This window comes from Ochlerotatus camptorhynchus, unplaced genomic scaffold, assembly GCF_037179485.1.
Source record: "Ochlerotatus camptorhynchus isolate MF236.1 unplaced genomic scaffold, CSIRO-AGI_Acam_v1.1 ptg000268l, whole genome shotgun sequence".
Classification (NCBI taxonomy): Eukaryota; Metazoa; Arthropoda; class Insecta; order Diptera; family Culicidae; genus Ochlerotatus; species Ochlerotatus camptorhynchus.
In genome coordinates this window covers 456,982-484,591 of record NW_027040758.1, presented here as the reverse complement: position 1 = coordinate 484,591, position 27,610 = coordinate 456,982, and the positions used below count along the sequence as shown (strand labels likewise).

The following is a 27,610-nucleotide window of genomic DNA, read 5'->3' as shown; positions in this document are numbered from 1 at the left end:
TGAAGTACTCCTGAGAACTTCTTTGAAACTCTCCAAAGTACTACTCTGAAGTTCTCCTCAAAATTACTTTGAAAGTTTCCTCAGAACTACTCTGAAGTTCTCCTCAGAAATGCTCTGAAACTGTCCACAGAACTACTCTGAAGATCTCCTTAGAACTATTTTGAAGGTCTCCTCAGAACTGCTCTGAAGTTCTCATCAGAAATTCTCTGAAGTTCTTCTCAGACTTACTCTGAAACCGGCCACAGAACTACTCTGAAGTTCTCCTCAAAATTACTATGAACTTTTCCTCAGAACTACTCTGAAGTTCTCCTCAGAACTACTCGGAAACTCTCCACAGAACTACTCCGAAGTTCTCCTCAGAACTACTCGGAAACTCTCCACAGTACTACTGTGAAGTTCTCCTCAGACTTACTCTGAAACTCTCCCCAGAAATATTCTGAAGTTCTCCTCATACTTACTCTGAAACCCTCCACATAAATACAGATATTCTCCTCAGAACTACATTGAACTTCTCCTCAGAACTACTATGAAGTTCTCCTCAGAACTACTCTGAAATTTTCCTCAGAATTACGCTGAAGTTTTCCTCGGAACTACTCTGAAGTTCTCCTTAGAACTACTCTGAAGCTCTCCTGAGAACTATCCTGAAACTCTCCACAGAACTACTCTGAATTTCTCATCATAACTACTCTGAAACTTTTCATAGTACTACTCTGAAGTTCTCCTCAGACTTACTCTGAAACGCCACACAGAAATACTCTGAAATACTCCTCAGAGCTACTATGAACTTCTCCTCAGAACTACTCTGAAATTCTCCTCAGAATTACTTTGAACTTCTAATCAGAACTGCTCTAATGTTCTCCACAAAACTACTCTGAAGTTCTCCTCAGACTTACTCTGAAATTCGCCACAGAAATACTCTGAAGTTCTCCTCAGAACTACTTTGAACTTCTCCTCAGAACTTCTCCGAAGTTCTCATCAGAATTACTTTAAACTTCTCTTCAGATTTACTCTGAAACTATCCACAGAAATACTCTGAATTTCTTCTTAAAACTACTCTGAATGTCTCCTCAGAACTATTCTGAAGTTCTCCTAAAAACTACTCTAGATCTTCGAATAAGTTTTCAACGATTTCTGAAATTTACGAAATTGTCAAAATATTCTCTTGACGGTCTTTCAGTTTTCCTGTTATTCATAACTCTTCTTCGAAGCTCTAAATGTTTCCCCACGGTTAATGGTACTTCTTAAAAGTGCTCCCACATTTTTTGAATTTCATGAAAATTCAGAGACAATCACTGAACTCCGGAGAATTTCAAAGCCCCCTGGATATTTTTTTAAGGATTCAGAAGAAGACCTAGGGAATATGATGCCTTCAAGTAAATCAAGAATTATTCTAAAGATCTTGGACTGATCAAAAAAATCCATGACGTCTCGTAAGCATTATTTTAAGATTCAAGCTAGATCAGGGATTATTCAAAATATCTCCAGATGATCGAAAATTCTATTATTTCATTTTATTTCTTCGGCGCAATTAAAAAAAAAACAAAATCAATTGCGTTACGAAAAGTGGTCAGGTTTTGACCGCTTATAACTTTGTCAATAGCGAATGCATTTCAATTCTAAACAAGCCAATCGATTGGAAATTTTTCTACAAATCTGCTAAAATGAACACTTTATCAAATTTCAATAGGTTACTATTGAAAATTTCACAAATGTCCAACTGTTGCAATGGTGATCAAAATTATCACCGATTGCTTGCGAAAAAAGAGCTTTCTCTAACACAGATTTTAAAATTGAGTTGCATCCGGTCTCGCCAAACGGTGCTTATTCAATCACCATGTGTGGTAGTGTCTGGTCGGTCGTCATCAGCAGCAACAGTGCTTTCGGCGTGTGGCGTCGAATATTGTTCTACAGTACACAACGAAAGGTTGCCCGCAAGCAGGGAGCTGCAGCCCACATGAGCGTACATTCACCGAAGAAGGAGCAAGAAGCCGCACCGCTACTGATCGGATTAAGTAGCTCTTCGTGAGTCGCTGTGAGCCATCTATTTATGCCAAGCGTGTCACCCTCGTTCCAAACAACATACAGCTCGCCAGTCTCATCCGAACACCTTAATAGCTCAGCATTACATTCACTTCAGAAAGCACTGCATTACTTCAGAAAAAATCGAAAACACTTCTGAAAGTACTGAATCACTTAAGTTAATCTCAGAAATTCTTCGGATAGTATTAAATGACTTAAGAAAATTTCTGTTTCTCTAAGGAAAATACTTACTCTTTCCAGAAGTTTGTAACCGCTTCCGTAAGAACTGAATCATTTCGGAAAGAGCTGCATCACTTCACAAAACTTCGGAAAGTACCTCATGAACTGAATCACTTTGTTATAATTGAATCAATTCAGAAAAATTTGGAGGCCGTAAAAGTGGTCACGAAACTGAGCCTAGAGTACCGTTTTTTTAAACATTAGGAACTGTGATATAAGACAGAATTTGTGGTCGTGACAAAAACATGGACCTGGATGACCATAGGGCCGGCCTTCGGAAAATATGAAAAATCCGTAAATGTGGTCTAGTGGTTTCTTATATAACAGTATTTAAAAAAGAACTGCAGAGCTCTAGGATCAGTTTCACAGATTGACAAATTTACGGTTATTCCGGATCTTTTAGAGAACAGTCCCATGGCCATCCGGATTCATGTTTATGTCACGATCCTAAATTCTATCTTAAATCTTAGTTCCTAGAGTTTTCGAAAAAAAAACACGGTTTTTTCACAGTTTCATTCACTTTTACGGATGATCCGGATCTTATGGAGGACGGTCCAATGGCCATTTAGGTTCATGTTGATGTCTTGACCCTAAATTCTTTCATATATCACAGTTCGAAGTGTTTTCCACAAAACTACGGAGCTCTAGAATCAGTATCATAGATGAACCACTTTTACGGATCTTCCGGAGGACGTTCCCATGATCATTCGGGTTCATGTTTATGTTAAGACCCCAAATTCATTCTAATATCACAGTTCCACGTGTTTTCGGAAAAAAGTGGAACTCTTGGATCAATTTTATGGCTTGCTTGATTGCAACCAGGCTAAGGCCTTGTTGCCCTCTGCTGTCCGAAGAAGTCGTCTCCAGTCTGCTCGATCCATGCCCACACTTCGCCAGCCTCGTAGTCTGCGAAGGGTCCGCAGGTCAGGTCGCCTTCTACTTGGTCGATCCACCTTGCCCGCTGCGCGCCTCTTCTTCTTGTTTCTGTTCGGTCGCTTTCGAGAACCATTTTCACTGGGTCGTCGTGCGGCATTCTTACGATATGTCCAGCCCACCGTAGTCGCCCAATTTTTGGTGCAATTCGTGGTTCATTCGCCTCCTCCACGTTCTGTCATCCATCTGCACTCCACCGTAGATGGTACGCAACACCTTCCGTTCGAAAACACCAAGGGTGCGTTGGTTCTCCGCGAGTATAATCCAGGTCTTGTGGCCGTAGAGGACCACCGGTCTAATCAGCGTCTTGTAGACAGTCAACTTCGTGCGGCGGCGAATTTTATTCGACCGGAGCGTCCTTCGGAGTCCACAGTAGGCACGATTTCCTGCCATAATGCGTCTTTGAATTTCTCTGCTGGTATTATTTTCGGCGGTCACCAGTGGGCCCAAATATACGAACTCATCGACCATCTCGATTTCGTCACCGTCAATCTGAGCTCGGGTGGGAGGCTAACATTGTATTCCCTAGAACCTCTCTCCCTTTCATGTATGTAGCCTTTGATGCGTTGAAGGCAAGCCCAATCCGCCTTGCATCAGCCTTCAGTCTGATGTACGTTTCCGCCATCGTCTCAAAGTTCCGTGCCATGATGTCGATGTCATCGGTGAAGCCAAGAAGCTAGATGGACTTCCTGAAGATCGTGCCCCTCGTGTCTATCCCAGCTCTTCTGATCACACCTTTTAACGCGATGTTGAATAGCAGACACGAAAGTCCATCACCTTGCTGTAACCTCCTTCGAGATTCAAAAGGGCTCGAGAGTGTCCCTGATACTCGAACAACGCACATCACTCGATCCATTGTCGCCTTGACCAATCGCGTCAGTTTATCCGGAAATCCGTACCCGTGCATAATCTGCCATAGCTGATCTCGATCGGTTGTACAGAACCTGCCGAATCGTGAATATAAACCCATGAATCCCGCCTGGTATTGCCCCACGAACTCTCTTGCAAATGGTAACAGGCGGCGGCATAGAATTTGGGAGAGTACCTTGTAGGCGGCGCTCAGCAGTGTGATCGCGCGGTAGTTGCAGCAATCCAACTTGTCGCCCTTTTTGTAGATTGGGCATACGACACCTCTAATCCACTTCTCCGGTCACATCTTCTCCCCAAGTATTGGCAGTTACCCAGTGCAGCGCTCTAACCAGTGCACCACCGTATTTTAATAGCTCACTTGGTTGTTGATCTACACCAGTTGCTTTGTTGTTCTTCAGTCGACCGATCTCCTCCTCAACTTTTTGAAGATCATGGGCCGGCAGCCTGTCGTTTTCTGCGCGTACTCCAAGGTCTGTTGCCGTGTCATCTTCGTTTTCTGCTGCATCACTGTTGAGGTGCTCGTCATAGTACTGTTTCCACCTCTCAATTTTATGGAGTGACCATTTTACGGATGATGTTGATCTTCCGGACGACGGTCCGTACATGTTTATGTCACGACCCCTAGTTCATTCTTATATCACAGTTCCTAATGTTTTTTGAACAAAAAAAAAACTGCGGAGCTCTAGGATCCGTTTCATTGATTGACCTCTTTTATGGATGTTCTGGACTTACCAGGGGATGGCCACACGGCCGTTCGGGTCCTTTTTTTTGTCATGACTCCAAATTCTTTCTTATATCACAGTTCCACATGCTTTTGAAAAAACCGATAGAACTCTAGAATCAGTTTCGAGGATTGACCATTTTTAAAGATGTTCTAGATCTTGCGGAGGACGGTTCCATGACCTTCAAGGTACATGTTTATGTCACGACCGCAAATTAATTTATATATGACAGTTCAAAGTGTCTTCGAAAAAACCGTGGAGCTCTAGGATCAGTTCCAAACATTGACCACTTTTACGGACGGTCCGATGGCCATCTGTCACGATCCCAAATTCATTCTAATATCACAGTTCCTAATGTTTAAAAAAACGCGGAGCTCTAGGATCAGGATCGTGAATTTTTCACTGATGTTCCTGATCGTCCGGAGGACGGTCTCGTGGCCATCAAGGTCCATGTTTATGTCACGACCCCAAATTCATTCTATCATCTCAGTTCTCAGTGTTTTTCAGAAACAAAAAACGCGGAGCTCTCGGCTCAGGATCGTGGATTTACCACTTTTACGGATGTTCCGGATCTTCCGCTGGACGGTCCGATGGCCATCTGGGTCCATGACCCAAATTCATTCTTATATCACAGTTCCTAATGTTCAAAAAACGCGGAGCTCTAGGATCAGTTTCGCGGATTGTCCACTTTTACGGATCTTCCGGAGGACGGTCCCATGGCCATGCAGGTCCATGTTTATGTCACGACCCCAAATACTTTTTTATTTCACAGTTCCTAATGTTAAAAAAACGCGGAGCTCTACGATCAGGTTAATTGATTAACCACTTTTACGGATGTTCTGGATTTTTCGAGGACTCTTCCGTTGTCTCCAGCATCCATATATAGGAACCATGACTGTATTCTAGCTAATTCTGAACATTTGTGCCCATTAATATAAATTACAATATCTTGCGCCACTTGCAAAACCCTATAAAAACACCTTTAAAAAAAAGTGTAACAACTCTTTTAGCTTTTTAACAAAGTAGACGACTCTATTTTCAATCTTTTTACAATTAGAATCATCTACAGACCCTAGGAATTCTTAAGGTACCACATTTAATTAAGAAATGGCTAAGTTATGCCATTGCCAACTTGCCGTTACACGTTTTTCGGAGGATTCGTAGTCGGCGTAAAGTTTTTTTTACCCACCGTACTCGGAGTGTTAAAACTATAGTCAAAAGGTACAACACAATAAACACTTTATCTTCCGCTTTCCAATAAGCCTCCTCCATCAGAACGGGATCCACTTCCAGTAGTTTCATTGCATGGCAGATTCGCCAACGGGGGTTAGAGCGCTTCCATTGCAGTAATGGACGCAAAACGTGTTCAGCTCTCACACATTCATCACGAAATGGTTGCTTTCCAAAGTCGACGACGCATCGACCGAAAGAACTGCCGATGAAGAACAATGAGGAGAACCACCCAATGGTTGCTGCCGAGTAAACTGACAATCGCGTGACACACATCGAGAGTGGCCTGCTTCTGTCGACAGAAACTGGGTAGAAACTGGTGATCTCATACTTTACAATAGGCAATAACGGGGCCGGCCGCGTCCACATGTAGGTCTATTAGGGAATGGATTGGAATGTGTTGACGTGATTTGCGCTTTGTTGGAAACGGAGAAATCCTTCTCACATTTTCAACAGGATTGACTTAAGAGAGTATCCAGCATTTTACGAGCGCTTATGGCCGCCACAATCTGCCTGAGTTTTTGGTAGGGAACATATGATTTGACGTTTGGGTTGTGTCGTTTGACTGGCAAACGCTCAAATTTGATCGTTTACACGTCAAACGACACAAGCCAAACTTCAAATCTTATGTTCTCTACCAGAAACTCAGCCAGATTGTGGCGGCCATAAGTGATCGTAAAATACTGGATTGGTTCTTATCTAGTTGAAGATGCTGAAGGTTCTTATCGTTATGCCATATTAGCACTCAATTGTGACACACTGAAAAAGGTCTCGATTTTGGCAACATAGATGAACAAACTGTAGTCAGCTATAGAACCATAGTGATAATTAATGTCATGGCTTCTGCGATAGCGAATTTGTATGGGATTGTTATTTTATAACTCGATGGTTCCTTCAATATCGAGTTATAGATAGTGCACTGTAGATATGTTTCCAAAAACGAGATCTATCTGTACTGAATTACATTATAAAGGTTGAAATCACGTTGGAAAAGTTCAGAAAGTCCTGAATAACTTGAGATAAGCTTAAAATCACTATGAAGAGTACTGAACCATTTTGAAAAAGCTTAGCACGTAGAGAATCACTTTGAACAGTACTGAACTTTGGAAAAGTTTTGAAACACTTCGGAAAAATTGGAATCATTGGATCCGTGTATTCAGCTTATAAAATACTGAATCACTTGAGAAAAGCTAGAGTTCAATAGGGAAAATAATGGATCCCTCCAGGATAGACTCACTTCCGAATGATAGAAACTCACCTCAGGTTTGTTGAAGTTCAACATACTTCTTCAACAATTATGGGTTTGATTTGGTACCATACTGGTAGTTTTGGGAACCTTGTTTTGCCCGAGGTTTTGCCACGAATGTTTAGGAAAATTTCTAGAAATGGTTCAAGGTTTTTCATGAAATTTGAAAAAGTCAATTAAGTAAATAAATCAATGAGATAAATAAGAAAACGGAAAACTATTATTAAGCATCATTTCAAGAAGTAAGGATAGACGAACTTTGTAGATGTTCAAGGAACATTAGAGCGATTTTCCGCCCCTCGGGTTGTAGTTTTGTGGTAAATACCACCTACCAGGTCAAATATTTGGAACAAAGCCCACGAATGATGTTCACAGAGTCTATCCTTAAAAAATTACTATGTTTGACAAAGTTTAACAATCCACTTCATCGGACTTGCATAGATTGCTTGTTTTAAAATACTCTTCCGCCAGACCACTTCTCGGAGAGTAGCGAGAGAATTGCATTTGCAAACGAAGAAAAACAGTATGTTCTTCAAAGATAAACGAACTAAATGGATTCCGTCTGGATCCACAGCCAAGACAGACCGACAGACAAGCAGACACCCATTGCTTCCTGAACGGACTGGCATCTCTCGTCGGATAAACATTGCGCATCAGTAAATCGGTAAAAAATCGACAACCATTACCTTCTACCGGTTGGTAATCTGTGTGTTGAGCTCGGCCGTAGGTACCTACTTACGTTCGGGTGAGCTAACGATCCAAAAATATCCTACCGTGCTCAATGCGATTCGAGAAAAAGTGGAAATCAACTCATAAATTAGTTTGTCGGATTGTAGAAGCACTTAAAAAATTTCCTTCGTTTGAAGGAAAAAAAATGTATCAGCTTGTTTCCTTCGCTTCACCACCTTCCGGAAGCATGTCGCCATCATTTCTTTTCGGATAAAAGAAGTGAAATTGAATACAAATAAACAGGAGCATCATTTTTTCAAATATTGCACCACTTTAGACGAAGCAGGCCGTGGATCGGAAGTTCGATTTCCGCCGCCAGCTTGCTTCGATCGCGCTCTCTTGCACGTTCCCAAAAGAACGTGCGTAGCACGTGCCCTACTTTGAACTTCCTTTCCTCAACGACGACGTGACAAATCCACCAGGAAATCGATTCTAGCCTGTCAGAAATAAAATAAAAAAAGTGTCCCATTACAATCTTTTTTCCATCTCCGTTGCATTCTTTCAGACATGGAAGCCCTCTCGGCGCAGTTGATGAACCATCTGTCCAGCATGCAGCAGCTCGAGGACGGTTCGATCTTCCTGGACGATGTGATTGGGGTGGGTGGTGGTGCAGATCATCGACGGTTTCGCTCCGGAGGAGGAGCGGGAGGAGGAGGCGGTGGCAGTGGCAGTACCAGTGCCCTGCTCGGAGGACATCACCACCATCATCACCACCATCCGATCGAGGTGCGGTGCGTCTACTTGGATCAGTTGCTCGGTGAGTTTGCTTTGACATGCGACTTTAATGAGGTCTTGGCCAGGTGCACTATACACGTACGTAGTGCTTCGTTCTTGATGTCATTGGCTGCGGTTGGATTTACATTGGCTGCGGTTTTGTTAGAAGAAGATTAAAACAGAAGAACGCCAAGCGACTCGTCGCAGTGAATACGAAAATAGAGACGATCGATTTATGTCCATTTGATGGCACTGCCATGGGGAATTGTAATCGATTGTGGTTGGTGTGTGGCAGGGTTGTTCTCTCATTTTGAGATTTGTTCCAACCGCGAAGCATAATCACTTCTGGGCGTCGGATTTTGAGACTTTGGAAATGTCCCAGTGAGAGACATTATTTGCTCTGGTCGTAGACGCCGCAAAGCATGCAATTTGGTGGACACCGTCTGCATCCCTAATGAGCTGCATATGCTTTCAAATTTTCGAGAATTTCGGCTTATCTGACGAAAATTTTAAACTGAATTTTAAAATTCTCTGAATTTCATCACTCGACTTTTTCAAAGAACAAACCAGCTTTTGGAAAGCAAACGTTCGCAAATTTGGCCATCAATGACATTCCGATCGCTCGTTCCGCAGCGCACCTACCTACAGATCACGTACACCGTGTACGACGACGGAACCCTTTTCGAGCAGAGTACACAATTGGCCACCGTGCCTCCGATTGGAAACGTGCCCGGGGTTGTTGTGGATTCCAGTCACACATCACGCCTTTGACAAGGTTTCGTTTCTGTGTTGTATCGGATCGTTAAAAGTGCTTTCTGTGCCTTCGCGTAGTGCGCTCAGATTTCTCAATATTTGATAAGCAATATATTAAGGTAGGAAAATATCATTTCAGAGTTTATGGAATCAACTTTGATGACAAAGACAAAGTGTACCAGCAATGCGTAGGAATTTTTTTTTTTATATATTTCAGTGGAAATGTTTCCTTGCTATGTTTAAACATCCTTATTTGAATTTAATTTTCGCCAAAGGGTGGTGTTAGTTTGTGAAATTGGGATAGCTCCTACAGAAACACCTTTGGATCTATAATTGAATTTCAATTTTTTTAAAATTTTATTATGCTCTTATCGAACATGACTTGAGCTTGAAGAATGTTTTAAAACCTCTATAAAACTTGTTCTTTTGCATGAAAATGTGGCTGGGTTGGCCAATCTTATTAAATTTCATACCTCTGCTCATGTCGTAAAGGTCCCTGGCTACAGGCTCATGAAATCCTGTTTATTTATTTTTGAAGGCTCTCGACTTGTTGTAGAAGCCCTTTGTACTTCTAGAAAGTAGTCTACGGAACTTTGAAGGAGCCTCTGGACGTCAAAATCTTTGAGCTTTTCAGCTCGTTTAATGTGGTACTTCAGCGACTTAACTCGTTTCATGTGGTACTTCAGCGACTTAACTCCTGCTTCCCAGATCCCACCAAAGTGGGGACTTCTTGGCGGGATAAACTGCCAAGTGATTCCCCTTACCGAGCAGAATTCATCCAACTTCAGACGATGCTGTTGCTCCTCGAATAACCCTTTCAGCGCTGCGAGCTCGTGATCGATGCAAAGCAGCGATGAAATTGTCCGATGTCCGGTTTGACACTAACTCGAAATGAATCGGCTTCACAGCCATGCAGATGTTGGTACGGTCCAGCGTAATCGATACCAACCCGTGAGAGTACTGGAGCAGGGTTAACGCAAGCCTCCGAAAGGCTACCCACGAACTGACTCCCGAGATTAGGTCGATGCTTCGCACAAATTTGGCATTGGGAAATGATTCGATTGATGATTGATTTCGCCCGTAGGGGCCAATAACGTTCACGGACGATGGAAGGCAGTCCGCCTTGTCCCACATGCTGGTTTTCTTAGTGTAGTTTCCGGATCAATGCCTCCGTGGCATGGTGTTTTGTCGGCATCAGCACTCGGTGCTTACCGTCGTATGGTATCGCCGAGTATTTCAGCCGACCGCCCACTCTGATGAGTCCGTCTTGTCCGATGAACTGTGCTAAGTTGGATAGACTGTGCCGTGTGCTTGATTCAGCTTTCAGCCCTTTCAGTAGATCACCGAAAAACTTCCTTTTGAAGGACCAAGAACATTGCTTCGTTTGCGCTGATACTTGTGTTTACGATCCAGTCTGATTCCTATGCCCTCCATCACAATTGCTAGTACTGTCGCTGTTTTGAGTTCCAGTATTTCAAGAACCTCGTCAGCTATGCCTGCTTGCAATTCCAGTTGCTCTAGATGTGGTGAACCTTTCCACCAGATATCGTAGATCAACAATTCTACCGGTGATGCACCTCTTGAAATCACGTCAACAGGATTGCTCTCCGATCGGATGTAGTTCCACTGATAACCTTGAGTCAACTCCACGACTGTTCGCATCGAATTCGCATCGAAGTAACCACTGTCGTTGTCAAGTCAGCCAGTAGTTTTGATCCGTATAATTCCAACCGGGGAATCGTCATCGGTTTTAGTGGAGCCACTCGTGATTTGCTTGCAACTAGGTTCACACTAATCGTGCCATCAGCTGTGACACACCTGGTTGCTCCATAGACCCGCATCGAAGCGTCCGAAAATCCATGCAGCTCGATTCGTACTGCGTTTTCGGGGATCGCACAGTGCTGTTTGTACATTTCGTTGACGACAGGCAATTGTTGCCTGAACGTAGTCCACTCCTTTCAGCAATTCTTCCGGTAGCTCTTCATCCCAGTTCAAGCCAAGACGCCATATATTCTGCTGTTCTTACCAGTCCCAGGAACCCCAGGGGATCGAAAAGGCGACCGATGTCGGACAGTACCATTCCCTTCGTCGACGAAGTATGTTCACTGACCGGCTGGACGAATAATGCAAAATAATCCTCAAGCGGGTTCCAAATGAAGCTCAGTGTCCTTATCGTGTTGTTGATTCCAGTATCCTCAAAACTAACGAACTTCTCTTGCAGCTCCTCTGGTATTGCCTTCAGTACTTCGGGATCGTTTTTAACAAAACTTATGATCGCCAAATCCTCCACGTTTCAACAGCGACGTTAGCTCGCGATAGATCTTCAACACATCCTCCGCAGACTTTCCACCAGTTAGGAAATCGTCGATGTAACTGTCGTACCGGATCACTTGTTCAGCTAACGGGAAATCCTTACCTTCATCCGTTGCCAACTGAATTAGCGCTTTTGTAGCATGATGCGGTGAGCTAGCCACCCCGTACGTCACTGTATTCAATTGGTACAACTTGCGTACGCCGTTTATATCCACCCACACTATTTTCTGGAACTTGCGGTCGTTCTTGCTCAGCCAAACCTGGCGATACATTTTAGGCACGTCTGCCGTTAGTACCACCGGATGCACGAATAACCGAAGAATGATTGTCTGCAGATCGCTTTGGACTGTCGGTCCCACAAAAACCGTGTCGTTCAGGGAAACTCCTGCTGTCGTGCTGGCTTTGTTGTGGAACTCGTGGCGTTGAACACGGCGTGGTGTGGTATATAGTATCCATATCGGGTGTCCTCGGTGATCTCCTCCATATGGCCGAGCGACAGGTATTCTGCCATAAATCCGAAGTACTGTTCGCGTTTGGCCAGGTCCTTGGCCAAAGAAATCAATAGCTTGTCCAGACGTTTGCTTGCCATCTCGAACGACTCACCCAGCTGCTTCTTGCGGTCATTGAACGGCAGTCGAACCGTATAGCGTCCGTCTTCCTCTCGTACGTGTGTCTTCCCAAAGTGTTCCTCTACCAGCGCTTCAATAACGATCATGTTTGACTCCGTACCACCGTTCTCGGTCTCTCAGAATCGCATAAGCGTCTTGTTCAACATCTCGTCTTGGTGGTTCAGTTGACACACACGCAAGCATTCCTTGGACTTCCTGGTCTGTACCGATCCTCCAACGACCCATTCTAATTCCATCTCTATCAGTGTCGCTTCGTTCTTACTCAGCTTTAGACGACCTTGCTTGATCAGATCGAAAAAGATCTCGTTGCCGATGATTAGGTTCACCACAATTTGAACATTTACATTTCTTAGGATCTTCCTTCACCACAATTCATGCATTTGGCTGGCATGTAGCAATTTTTAGTTCCGGCACTGGGTGAGGTTTTGGAAATTTCCTCCAGTCTTCCTGAAGTGTTCCCACTTCACTCGGACATGGAGCATAAGGCTAGCTTTTTCTGAGACCTAAAGGTTGTTTAGTTCACTAGACTTGAAGTGAACTAAATAAAAATCATTAGAAATCCCGTTGCTCGAATCGCCAGGACGGGATTTCATTTTCACTTTGATTACTTGGAGTGGCACAACTCCAAGTAATTTTGCCAGTTCATCTTTGATCTGATCCAGGGATTCACCACTGGGCAGTCCTTTCATGACAACCTTGAACACACGTGTCGTAGGTAAAAAATTTGTGCTTCTTCTCAGCAAGATACTTGAGAAGACATTTAAATCCGTCCAAGGTTTCAGCCAATACACGGCATTCACCCCGACGTCCAGTGAAAACTTAATTTTCACGAAGTTCAAACGTTCCTTGCGAAGAGCATGGAAATCGGAAGTGGTTATCACAATAGGGGGAACCTTTTCCTTCTTGGCATTACGCCGAGAAAGTTTACAAGAATTTTTCTTGGATGATGGATCATTCTCATCATCCGTGAGTATATCAAATTGATTACTCAAATTAATTTCATCAGAAGGGGTATCAAGAGTTTGCCCCATTCTTTTGCGTTTAGGCGCCATGGCGGCTGTGAATTTTTTTTATCCAAACCGACTTCCAAGCAGATTACTATAAGAATCTGAAGGATCGAAGAGGATTTTTCCAAATCGATATCCAAGAAGGATTACCTCGGGTAGGGACCAAACAAGGATCGAAGAGGAATAAGAGTTGAACAAGGTAGAAAATTTTTACAGGTTGAGCACTGAAAAATGCTGTTTAAATTTGTTGTAGCTTTAGGTAGTAGTAACACTTCCTTCAGTAAAAAGCAAATAGATCCGCACGGCAAGAGAGCACGATGCGGACTGAGCGTGACTGCTTTCTAACACCCCAATGGGTATGGGTTCAATCCCAGCCGAGGTCGGTGGGATCTTTCTGAGGCCTTTAAAAATCTCTGGTCACGTCTTCCTTCGGAAGGGAAGTAAAGTCGTTGGTGCCGGCCCATGTGTGTTGAATGGGTACGGTCATAGAGGTAACTCTAAGACCAAAAGGTCTCGAAGAAACGTGCTCAACTTTTTGGCTCCCCAAGCTAATCGACTCACCCCTCGAAACATAGGAAAATCCAATAACCGCTCATTTTATCCGTCAAACTTTCATAGCGAATCAAAACAAACATAGTGTAGTACTAGGATTTTGACTAGAATGGGGTACGTAATCGATTTGCTTGGGACCACTAGGCTAGTCAAGTAGTGAGCCAATTTAAGATCGTTAGTTTCGTATTGATTGTTGGTACGGTATCCTACGCAGGTGTGTAAGCTGTCTTCCTGCACATTCGATTGCCGTCAATGGATGGCAATCGATGTCCGTCGGTGATTGGCACTAGATTGCGGAACAGAGACTGACGTTAAATAAAGGAATAAAGAAGAAGAAGAAGAACAAGGAGAAGTTTACCCAAATTCTCCAATAGTGCGACCAAATGACGTGATGACATTCGCAAACTCCGTGGAAATCCACTGGAACTTTTGTAGGTAGTATCGGAAATCATCACAGAAATCGTCCGTCGACATTGTCTGGAACTCGGTCTGGACAAAAGGTCGCAGGGAAAACAAGGTCCAAGGGACAAAAGGTCCAATGGAAAAAAGTTCGAAAGGACACAATGTCGACGGACACAAGGTCGAAAGACAAAAGTTCGAAGGAAGAAAGATCGAATGGACGAAAGGTCGAAAAACACAAAAGTTGAAGGGAGAAAAAGGTCGAAGAACACAAGCTCGAAAGATAAGAGTTCGAAAGACAAAATATGGAATGGACGAATGGTCGAAGGAACAAAATGTCGAATGGTCAAAGGATAAAATAATATTCAATTGAATTTGCCTTCGAAGGTCTCTGGATGGTTGTAGTACAAAAGGTCGAAAGACAAAAGTTTGACGGACACAAGATCGAATGTCCAAATTGTCGAAAAAGGCAAACGATCCAAATGGACAAAAGGTTGAAGAAATCAAAAATGTCGACGAACAGAAGTTAGAAGATCTAATGGACAAAAGGTCGACTGAACAAAAGGTAATTATTTTAAATTTGCCTTCGAAGGTCTCTGGACGGTGCTAGGACAAAAGGGCAAAGGACACAAAGTTGAAAGACCAATGTTTGAAAAATAAAGATCGAATGTACAAAGGGTAAAAAAGCAAAAGGTCAAAATGAACAAAAGTTTGGAGGGACAAATGGTCGAAGGGGAAAAAAAAGGTCGACGGGATAAAAGGTTGACGGACACAAGGTCGAAAGATAAAAGTTCGAAGGACAAAAAGTCGAAAGGACAAAAGGTCGAAAAAAGTAATAGGTTGAAGGATAATCAAAATCAAATTATAATTCTATTGAACTTGCCTCCGATGGTCTCTGGACGATTGTAGGACAAAAGATCGAAGGACACAAGGTCGAAAGGCAAAAGTTTGAGGGACAAAAGATTGAATGTCCTAAAGGCCGAAAAAGACAAAAAGACAAAATGGAAACGTCGGAGAGACAAAATGGCGATGGGTAAAGAAGGTCGAAGGACACAAGGTTGAAAGATAAAAGTTCGAAGGACAAAAGATCGAATGGATAAAAGCTCTAGAGTATTTTTTTCTACTTTTTATTGTGGTGCCTCTAAAAAAATCAGTTTTTTAAAAACTAATTTCTTAGTTTTACATTTCTTTAAAAAGTAGTGAAAGGAAGGCTTTTAGAACTAGTTAAAGCCTGCATGTTTGCAGAAGATAGAAAGTTGCTATATTCAGGCATTTTTTCGCAGTTGTAACCTCAAATGTTGCGTTATGAAAAAATGCGATGCACTGGAACCTCCATTTACGAACCAAACTGGGGGTTCGTAAATCGAATCAGTGCGTAAAAAATCACACTGTAAACAAAAGTTTTTTGAAAGTATTGGCAAAAACCTCATAATATGATTTTTTTTGGAATCGAGGGGACGTGTAGGAACCAGAATTCGATGTCTGACGCCATTTTGAAATCCAAGATGGCGGCTTACGATTACAAAAAAAAGGGAAATTCTGTCAATATGAGTATTTTGGGAATCGAGGTGACGTGTAGAAAGCGAAAATCCATGTCTGGCGCCATTTTAAAATCGAGGATGGTGGCTTCCGGTTAGAGAAAAACTGTGAAAAACTGTTAAATACCCAATAATAAGTATTTTCAATTTTGTCTCTAACAGGGGCCGCCTCCCATCTTTTCGGGCCGTTCAATATGGCGTCACAAAACCGTCCGATGGGCTGTATATAATATTGACATTTTCGAATCGAGATTTGACTAGGTACCCCTCAGTACCCAACGCTGAAATTTTCAGAAGTACTATTTTATAAGGTAATCTTCAAAATACAACCAGTTTTAGACCCCGCCAGGGCCCGCCCACCCTCTTTTCGAGCCGTTGAATATGACGTCACAAAAACGCTTTATGGGCTGTATATCACATAGATGTCAATGAAAAGCATTGGTGTATTCAGCAAAGTTGTATATTTTAATGATGCCAACAATTTTTTAGAACATGATAAATTGATCAAATTTAGAAAAAGCACTAATTAACTCAAAAAACCAATATTAAGGTAGTCTTAAAAGAAAATCTATTATAGCTCTACAGAGTTATGATGTAGAAATTTGGTGTCTTTAGCAAATGTTCATAAAATCAACTGTTCTGCAACTTTGTCCAAGACATGGAACCATTATCTCGTAACTGGAAAAAGTTAGAATTTGGATGTGTAATACTAGCTTAAAGATTATTCAGGTGTGTATATCAAAAGATGCGAGATATAATTTTGAGCAACTTCTCCCAAGACAGCCAGTCTCTAAAACGTCGAAAAAGGGTGGAAAATATTTTTGACCGTCTTTATTCATATTCGTGCCACTGTGCGGCGGTGCCGACTGGGATTGAACCCAGGCCTGCTGGGGTGAGAGGTAATCACGCTTACCACCAAAGATTCTCTAGGTGTCTCAGAAATTATTGCAAAGCCTTCAGGTGCTCATAAGTCTCCAATAATTTCTCATGATAATTTTTAAATGCTTCAGGGGCTGTCCATAAACTACGTAGACAGTTTAGGGGGGGAGGGGGTTGGCAATTATCCACGGCCCATACAATTTTTTTTTTGTATGGACAATTGTCTACGCAGGGGGGGGGGGTCAATAATCCCAAAAAACTGTCTACGTAGTTTATGAGCATACAGGATGATCGAGTATTATTCTGGAAATCTTCAACTGTCCACCAATTCAAATAACGTCTCTCAGAGATTTGTTCGCGATATCAGCTGTCGCAGACATTATAGCAAAGACCTTCAGGTGCACATAGGTCTCTAAACACATCACTGGATATTTTGTGCAAGATTTCCCGGTTCAGTGGCCACCCTGCATGTTTCGACAGCAGAAGCGTCCGGGGCCTTTTTTCATGGTTTGAACTCAATACCTGACACTGTATTTGTTCCAGGAAATATTCTTGAATCGTAATTACTTTCTCCGAAGCAAACTAATTTGGCCACACACACATGGGTAGGGATGAATACCAAACACCGTTTAAAACTGTGCGTTGCGCTGATCGTGTTGCAGTTTCATTTTTGATAGTTTCAAATTTTAGAACTGCCGAGTAGTTTGAAACAATTTTGAATCTCAGCATTGCGAACGGCCAAAAGGCCGGCGCACAATGGATAAGTTTTAATGTTTTTTGACAGCTAGCCCATCTGTCAAAAAAACCCGGAAACTTATACATTGTGCGCCAGCCTTAAGAAAAAAGATTTATTCGAGGCGCTCGACAGGACCGTGACACTGGTTAAAGGCCGGTGCACAATGGATACGTTTTCAGGTTTTTTGACAGTTAGTCCATGCATTATCTGTCAAAAAACCCGAAAACGTATGCATTGTGCGCCGGCCTTAAGGCCCAATTGTGCAAATAGATAGAGATTTCGGATGTTTCCAACGAAAGACACGATGAATTTCGATAGCGGAGTTCTCTGACGGAGTCAACGAAGAAGGCTCAATTTCGTTTTTTCGATGCTTTTCGATGCTACCAACGAAAGTTTCGGTGGATTTTTCTCATGTCAGCAGTTTTAGCGTGACTTTCATGGGGGTGACCACCACATTAATATTTTATTATGAAACGCACCACGTCATTTACAACTGCTCGAATGGAATGGTTAATTCTTGACGGAGGAGGTTCAAGTCCATTCAGCTGGAGGTTTTCGATGCTGCCAACGAAAGTTTCAGTAAATTTGTCTGTCGACGGAGGAGGTTCAAGTCGATTTCGGTGGAGATTTTTGATGCTGCCATCCGAGTTGGAACCTGCTCGACACTAGCGTGCACAGGAATCTTGTTAAGGAGGGGCAATTCTTTTTTTCTATGGTGTATTTAATCTGGGGATGGGGAGTACTCCAAAGTGCGTGGTGGATGGTGCTGTCCTCTCACCACTGTTTCCCTACTGTTCAATTTAGCTAATTTTATTTATTTTTTGCTCCGGTGGTGGTTCATCTTTTGCAATGCAAACTGCTTTCAGACAGCCAATTGAATTGGCAATTTAGTCACATCTACAATGTGGATGATGATCGGTTCGTCAAATGGTTGCAATAGTAGGGCATTAACCGAAATGATACATTTGCTGCAATGAAATATCCCAAGAAATAATTTGTAATCCCAACAGCTCTACTTTCAATTACCATAGAGCTGATTGGGAGCAATATCGAACATTTATGGAGTATAACTTCGATCCAAACATTCCTTTGCAAACCAAAGATGAAATTAATTATGCTCTTGATTATCTGACTACTTCTATAGTTGAAGCAAGAGCTGCCTCAGTACCAAAATGCGAGGTTAAATTCGATTCAATTATAATAGACGATGATCTTCAGCTCTTGATCCGTCTTAAAAATGTCCGTAGGAGACAATTTCAAAGAACACGCGATCCTGCCATGAAAGTTATCTGGCGGGATTTGCAAAAACAAATTAAAAAGCGATTCTCTGCCCTGTGGAACAAAACTTTTGAAAATAATGTTTCTAAATTAGACCCGAGTTCCAAACTCTTTTGGAAACTCACAAAAAATTTGAAAAAACCTCAAAAGCCTATTCCAGCGCTTACAGAAGGTGGTAAAATTTTGATCACAAATTTGGAAAAAAACTCAGAAACTTGCTAAGCAATTCGAGAGTTCCCATAATTTCAGTTTGGGTCTTACTAGTTGAGTCACTATTGAGAATCAGGTTGCTCGGGATTATCTGAATATTTTCTCTCGGGAAAATATTTTTGATGATTCATGGGAGACTGATTTGAACGAAGTAAGCTAGAATGATGAGAAATTATCTAGATGAGCTAGAAATTATCCTCGGCATTCGCTTGAAATTTTGCTTAGAAGCCCTCTGGAATTTCACTCAAAATTTGATTTTCTCGGTATAATTTTCAAATTTATCTAGGAACTATCTGCAGGATACACTAGAAATTATCATCAGAATTTTATTTGAATTCTCTTTAAAAATATTTTGGAACTGTCCTAAAAAGGTTCTTATCGGAATATTTTTGAACTTTTTTTTCTCAGAACACTTGGAACTGGAATTCCCCTAAAGTTTCAGAAGAATTATCTCTATATTCTCCAGAAATTCTTCCCAGAATGAGCTTGAAATTATCATCGGCATTCCTTTTAAATTTTCCTCAACATCCCTTTGGAATTTCATTCAAAATTTAATTCTCTCGGTATTATTTTCGAAATTATCTTGGAACTATCTGCAGGATTCACTAAAAATTATTCGCAGAATTTTCCTGAAATCATCCCAGAAATCTTTTCTTTTGGAACTGTTCTCAGAATTCAATATCCTTGAGGTTCTTCTCGGAAGTCAAGTTTAAGTTGTCCGTCCATTCACCAAAACGTTGTAGTTTTGATACAACCCGAAATTTTCCATAAAGCTTGCCCCTCCATTCACCAGAACTGTGCAATTTTTACATCAGGAATTTTCAATTCAGCTTGCCCCTATATGTAGCAGACTGTTGTAAATCTCACACCAGAAATTTTTAATACAAACTTGCCCCCAGGTAATTTTACACCAGAAAATTTCAATTGACCAGAACGCTGCCCATTTTCCACCGTTAATGTTCAATAAAAATTGCTTCTCCAATCTTCTGATTGGTGCAGATTTCCTTTTTCCATCAGACATTTTCAATAAAGATTGCTTCTCCTATCATCAGAAAGTTGATGATTGCCCCTATTTTTATATTTCTCATCATAAATTTTCAGTAAAGCAGCTTCCCTCCAATCATCAGAATGATGCAAATTTTACGCCAGAAATTATTATTAAAATTTGTTTCTCTATTCAGCAGAGGGATGCAAATTTAAGACCAAAAAATTTCCGAAAAGCTTGTCTGTTCACCAGAACGGTGCAGATTTTCCACCAGCTTAATTTTAAATTTCAATTTAGCTTAATTTTAAATAAAGCTTGTGCCTTCATTTTCCAGACCTGTGCGAATTTTCCACCAGAAATTTTCTGTTCATTTCTTTTATCAGAGCGATGCAAATTTTGCACCAGAAATTTTCAATAATGCATGCTCCTCCATTCAGCAAAACGGTGCACCAAAAATAGTCAGTGAAGTTTGTTTCACCATGCACTTTTGTGGTGCAACTTTCAGGCTTTGCCTCTTCATGCACCAGAATGGTGCAAATTTTCCACCATAAATTTTCAGTGAAGCTTGCATTCATCAGAACGATGCAAATTATGCACCAGAAAAATGAATAAACCTTGCTTTTACATTCACTGCAGTGTAGCGAACTTTCCACCAGAAATTTTCAGTTATATGTGCACCTCCAAATTTTTAGCGTGATTCAATTTTTCCACCAGAGTTATTTATTTTGACCCTCATAGAGGTAACTCTAAGACTAGAAGTTCCCGAAGAAACGTGCTCAACTTTTTGGCTCAGCTCTGGTACTCTCTTCGGTCCCAAGCTAATCGATGCACCCCTCGAAACATAGGAAAATCCACCAACTCCTCATTTTAACTGTCAAACTTTCATAGCGAATCAAAACAAACAGAGTGTAGTACTAGAATTTCGACTAGAATGGGGTACGTTAATCGATTTGCTTGGGGCCAATAGGCTAGTCAAGTAGTGAACCAATTTTAAATCGTTAGTTTCCACCGGTTGGTTTTAGGGCCAAAGGTCGAAGGACACAAGGTCGAAAGACAAACGTTTGAAGGACAAAAGATCGAATGTACAAAAGGTAAAACAATGCAAAAGGTCAAAATGGACAAAAGGGTGAAATTTTTTCTTCATTTTAACCTTTTGCCTTGTTTTTACCTTTTGTACATTCGATTTAGTGTCCTTCAAACTTTTGTCCCATCTACAAAAAGTCGAAGGGACATAAGGTCAAAGGGGAAAAAAGGTCGAAGGGGCAAAGGTCAACGGACACAAGGTCGAAAGACAAAATTTCGTAAGACAAAAGATTGAATGGACAAATGGTCGAATGGATAAAAGGTCGAATGAAATTATTTTGAATTTGCTTTCGTAGGTCTCTGGACGGTTGTAGGACAAAAGCTCGACAGACACAAGTTCGAAAGACAAAAGTTCGAATGGACACATAGTCGAATGGATAAATGGATTAATTAAATTCCTTTGAATTTTCCTTCGAAGGTCTCTGGGCGGTTGTAGGACAAAATGTTCAAGGACACAAATGGTTGAAAGACACAAATTTGAAAGGCAACATATCGAATGGACAAGTCGAAAAATGCAATAGGACACATGGTCGAAAGACAAAAGATCGAATGTACAAAAGGTAAAAAAGGCAAAAGGTAAAATAAACAAATGGTCGGATGTGTCCGAGGCGATGCAAAAAAGGTTGAAGTGACAAAAGGTCGACGGACGCAAGGTCGAACGACAAAATATCGAATGGACAAAAGATCAAATGTATAAAACATCTTTGGAAGTTGCCTTCGAAGGTCTCTGGACGGTTGTAGAACTAAAGCTCGACTGACAGAAGGTCGAAAGACAAAAGTTCTAAAGAAAAAAGTTAGAATGGACAAAAGGTCAAATAAATTTCTTTTGAATTTGCCTTCGAAGGTCTCTGGGCGGTTGTAGGACAAAAGGTCCAATATTATCGAATGGACAAAAGTTCGAAAAAGACAAAAGGTCAACTTGGACAAATAGGTCGCAGGGAAAACAAGGTCGAAAGGACAAAAGGTCGAAAGGAAAAAAAGGTCGAACGGACACAAGGTCGAAAGACAAAAGTTAGAAGGAAGAAAGATCGAGTGGACAAAAGGTCGAAAAACGCAAAAGTTGAAGGGAGAAAAAGGTCGAAGAACCCTAGGTCGAAAGAGAAAATATGCAAGGACGAATGGTCGAAGGAGCAAAATGTCGAATGGACAAAGGGTAAATTAATATTCAATTGAATTTGCCTTCCAAGGTCTCTGAGTGGTTGTAGGACAACTTTGTTCAAATCAAAACAAAAATACTAGCCCATCTGGTGGCTGATGGCACAAGCATCTAAGAAAATTCTATTACAGCGAATCACATTATTTTAATTGCTTTCTTCGTCAGTTGTCGTCTGTCACTTCGTTTGTGATATATGGCGAATGACATCCCTCTGATACCCACTGTTCTTTCGATGTGCATTGAGGCCGCCAACAACTGTGTCAAATTTGAACGAACTTGGTTACAATCTGGAACTGCGGTTGAGCTTTAAAATTTGTACGGGAAAATGTATGGGAAATGGAACAAAACTATTAATTTGCTTGTCAGAAATTAGATAAATTGCACACTCAAAAAAATCTGTAAAATACAGAATAATCTGTATACACTGGTAACCCTGCTGTGATTCTTGTCCTTGAAGTTTCAGTACGTGGTAGAACGTAGTCTTTTAGTTTCCAGTAAAATACGGCGGATTATAAATACAATCTCCTGCGTGCCGTGCACAGCTTTAATCACCGACCCATCTCGCAAGTCCAGGTGTCATAACAATCCTTCTTACCATCGTTAATGGAATTCTCCGTAATGGACTGGACTCGAGTGGAATATAATTAGCTCAGTCTCAGTCAGTTCTCGTACCTCGTTTATGAGCAAGCGAGAAGAGTAAAGTAAACGCATTAAGCTTCCCCCAAATGCACAAATGATCACCCCCAATTCCCGAACGAATATCTGACGGGAACCATCTGGTTCGCGGTGCCCGGCGAGTTTGAGTTTCAGGAAAATTTATTACTCACCATCTCTCACCAGTACCTTTCCGTTTATTGTATGCAGAAGAATTCACCAACCATTACGTCAATCTGCGCGTTCCTTCCCTCCTAATCCAGCCGGACAATAAATAATCAAAGCCGAAAATGGGATCACTGCAGCCGTTTGTCTTTCTTGTCTGTTTTATTGCTTTTGCGACACCTCGCGTGCGTGTTTTGTAAAGTTGTGACATCCCTGCAATAATCGCTTCTTCCCAACCACCTTCGCTTCTTTTCAGATAACAAAAATTGCATCCAAAGCCAGGGACCGGGCAATTTGTACATCGAAGAGACGAACAACGCGGACCGGGGACCGGCAGCAGCGCCCTGTTCCCATGGAACCGGATCGCCGCAGAACCGAGGTCGAATGTATTAGCATGATCAATTGACTATTGTTTTTTGTTTTGCTCGAATTTTGGAAAGCACACCAACAGATGAAAACAAATAAGTATTCTATCAACTACCTGTCGAAGTGTAAAGGCGCCAACTGTTTTTCTTACTCGTTTTTTTAGTAGGTTTTAGTTCAGGTTAAAACAGAGAGTTTAAAAGAGGAATAGTAACTATCGGTTGTACAGTTGTGTAGCAATTAGAAAGTGCCTTGTTTCAGAGGGAACACTAACCAATTCTAGCGATTAGAGATGCGACTGCACTAAAAACAAAAACTCCACGGAGGAACCGGGCCGAAAGCTTTGAGTGTAAATATATTTTTTGTAGGTTTTTTGGCAGCACTGCTATAATATTAATTAAAAAAAAAAAACTGCAACGACGTGGATTCTAGGAATGCACAATGGAACTTAAAATAGAAACACGCGCACGCCTGCTTTGCCCAGTCAAAGTGAAGTAATCGAAGCAATAAATTCTCTCTATTTCGAATCAAAGCATGCTTTGGTGTAACTGTTAGTTGTATAGCTTTCTCTTCTGATGCCGAAATCCCTTAATGATGCCACGGGAGCTACTGTTCAACAACAATGCGATGGTTCGGAATTTGGAGTGGTCGTCCGATCGACCACCGGTCAGTGCGTGTGTGGGCGTATTATGCATTGTTCGCACTACTGTTTTCGAATGAGGTAAAGTGACATCAGCTGAGCTGGAGTTTGTCATAAATGAGTTGTAGGTATACAGTGATGCAGTTGGAAATAATGTTGAGGCCTATTCTGCGTCGTGAGTCACCTCAACTCACCCGCGGCGCAGAAAAGGCCTCTGATTTTTAGGCAATACCCAACTCCATGAGTAACCAGCTCCGCAAACCGATTAATATTATTATTATTATTTTTATTAAATATCAGGAATATCGATCTACATTCGCTCCTCCTATAAAAAATGTGCTCCAAAATACACAAATGAATTGTTGGGCGCCTATTCTGAGTACTACGCGGTTATGAGCAAAATTGCGTTGAATACATCAAGGGGTAGGTCACTCTACACACTTAATTTGTGCCAGTTTTTTTCACAGTGTGCCACGATGTACCGGCAGTGCCATCTGTGCCACATTGTTTTGACAGTTTTTGTTTGTGAATAATGCATATTCTGGCAACCGGGTATAGACGACAGCTCAAATGTTTTGTTTTGTGCAATTCAATTTGCAGACTGAGATCAGAGGAATAATCAATCAAGACAATGTAATTTTCGCTGCCGATGGAATTGCCGCAGTAGCAGCTTAATGGTGCAGTGTTGTTGTTGTTGAACGATTAAAAGATACAAAATCCAGCGCTCGAAACGGACTCCCCTCTTCAGCTTAAAAAACATGATAGCACAGTATGTCGCCAGCGATCGTTCTTCCGGATGATCCGTCTGGTGTGGCCAGACATGATGCAAACATTAGCCCTGTGATGGTTGCGTCGATGCAAAGTGTAATTCCTGATCGGCAGTGTTGGAAAGTTCATTTAAAAAAAAGTTTATGCGCAGTTCTTCAGATAAGCATTTCGCTGAAGAACTAGCTATCGAAAATCGCGAATGAAATGAGTTCGGGAGATGTGCGAAACAGTTGTTCAGCAAACGATTCCGAAAGAGAATTCCGATTTCGCTCTCTCAACCTATTTCACAAAAAATCGAGAAACGAACTAGCTGATGTACTTGTCTCCTTTGTCATGTTTCGTAGCGGAGTAGAATGAAATTATCTCGCTTAATATCTGCCACTCTGCTGATGTTTTCTTTTGCTAGATTATTAGGCCTATTCTGCGCGGCGTGTGAGGTGACGTGACAGTGAAGTGACAATTGTCACCTCGGGTGAGGTGAGTCTCCATGCAAATCAAATGGAGAGTCACCTCACCCGAGGTGACAATTGTCACTTCTCTAGTGACAGCGAGTCATCTCACCTCACACGCCACGCAGAATAGGCCTATATGTGTTATGCTTTATGCATGATTTTATTTAGGTTACATACATGTAGGAGTTACCTGTGCGTTATAAGTGGTGGAAGTATACATTTAGGATGCATTTAATACACATTTATAAGGTTTTAATTTCTGTATCTCTTGTTTATATCGGGAACGAAAAGTTGTGCAAGGGAGCTAGAGCAAAAATATCAATTAACATACGCTCTCTCTTGCAGATGAGTAAAAGTGGTAGTGATAATAGTTCCTCTCAATCTCAAACAAGAAAGTTTTTTTTTTATCCATTTCGTTTATTTGGAAGGCTCAATCGCGTTAGCTTTACGGAGCCGATAATTCATTGTTCACTGTTTGTAACAAAATTCACTTAATTCTATGTCTAGTAGGAGTTGGGCCGATTACTCGCGGCTTACTCGAGGTTAGAGGGGTACATTGTTGAAGGATAGGATCAGGGGAGGAGCTTGGGGTAGGGTTTCGTTGTCTCATCAGAGCGTTGTCGCCAGTATGAATGGTAGTGCTGTTCTAGCTTCGTCTGGAGTTCGACCGGCTATGGTGACCAGTGGGCGACGATGAGAAAAACAAGAAAGTTCGCTCGGGAAATAACGCTTTGCGAAATTCCCATCGATAATTTCCCTAGTGAAAACTAGAAATACTCAGAGGGAGAGATAAGCGGAAGGAATGTTTTGAGCCAAATGAACTGTCAAAATCTGAGCCAATCGAACATTCCCATTAGAATTTTTCCGATAATTTCTTATTCTTACTAGATTAATTTAGAGAGTATTGCAATCGAACAGAAATTCAATCACCTTTATGTTTCGTGTGCTTCTCAAATTTGTTTGATTATCTTTTGTCTGGGGACTTCAGGCTTTCCAGGCTTTATCCTGGGATTCAGGGTCGTTTAACCTGCTCCAGAGAGGAATTGGGCGGAAATACTTCCCAAAAACTATTCAAGGTAAAGAACCAGAGCGATAGAAGAAATAGGGAATGCGTGGTTTAAATAATGGACTGAAAACTGAGTTAGTTTAATTTAATTTAGTGTATTCATTATGTTTTTTTTTAAGTTCATGATTTTTTTTAATTTTAATTTGGGACGGAAGGAATCTAGTTTTAGGGAGGAGATCGTCACCTGGCACAGTACCCACTTGTGGGTGATGTATTGGACGGCTGGCAGACATCGGTGGTGTTCGGATCAATTATAGAATTTGACTAAATTTTTGCAGAAACTTTTCAAGCAGCTCAACTGTAATATATATTTTAATAAAGAACTATTTCACCTTGAATTAATTACTAAGTTACTTACAAGAAATAGTCCCCTCTAATCCCTCGTGCTACGACACTGGTTATGCTGCTGTTTTCAGTTCCAACACTAGTCCTAAATAGGTAAGTTTAGTTTCTAATTGTTTTGCTTCTAATCTTATTATTTATAGGTACTCACAATCAATCAATTAATTCAACTTGTTTACGGAACTATTCTGATAGTATCTTCAGCTTCTGGCGGTAAATCGAATCATCCGATTTAGAAAGTCAACCCTAATATTGAAATATTTTATGTCACATCTAGTAAGTATAGTGCATTTCATTTTGTTTACTCACGGAATATTTAGCACTAAACTAAGAAACTACCACCTCCACAGAAAACTGATTTAAACTTTAATTTATTTGTGATTTTACAACTTTGTTAAACAAAACTGAACTCCTTAACTATCTCTTGGGTTTGTTTTTGTTTATATCCTCCCTTCTACTTCTCCACGAATCGATGTAAACAATCAACGACGGTCCTACCGCTGTAGACCGGTGACGCATACATCTCGCTTCTCACATCTCACTTCACGGCAGGCCGGTCGCGAGTACAGCTGAAGCCCAGTGGTGTCAACAGGTGGATTCGTCCGACGAGTCCTCCTTGGCGCGCTGGGTTTGTTAGCGGCTCACTTCACTTCGCCGATGGCTTCGATTAGCCTATGGAAGGCTTCAGGCTCCTTGCGGTACACCGGACACAGTCACCGATGGCTAGCACTTCACCGATGGCTGGATTCGCCTCTTCTAGCGGCGCACCAGACTCACAAAACTGTCCGTTCACTGGCGGATAAAAAATTATATGTATTTTCAAAAACTTGAACTTTTACTCGTGAAATTCGTTCACCTAATAGAGGTTGATTTCCCGGTGACAAGCAGTTTTATCGGCTTTGCTGCCGATCGTCTCAACCACACGCGCAATGACGTTTC

The 27,610-nt window shown here is 41.6% G+C and overlaps 1 protein-coding gene across 1 annotated transcript in view; it reads left to right on the top strand.

Annotated features, from left to right (window-relative positions):
* wgn (wengen) overlaps window positions 1-23,951 on the top strand; it is a 44,256-nt gene extending 20,305 nt beyond the window's left edge. Inside the window, exons 4-5 of the mRNA XM_065227344.1 lie at window positions 8,495-8,746; window positions 23,297-23,951. Of these exons, the coding sequence (XP_065083416.1) occupies window positions 8,495-8,746; window positions 23,297-23,433 (389 nt within the window). The 3' untranslated portion in view covers window positions 23,434-23,951. The remainder of the gene's footprint in view (window positions 1-8,494; window positions 8,747-23,296) is intronic.
* The last annotated feature ends 3,659 nt before the right edge of the window (window positions 23,952-27,610 follow it).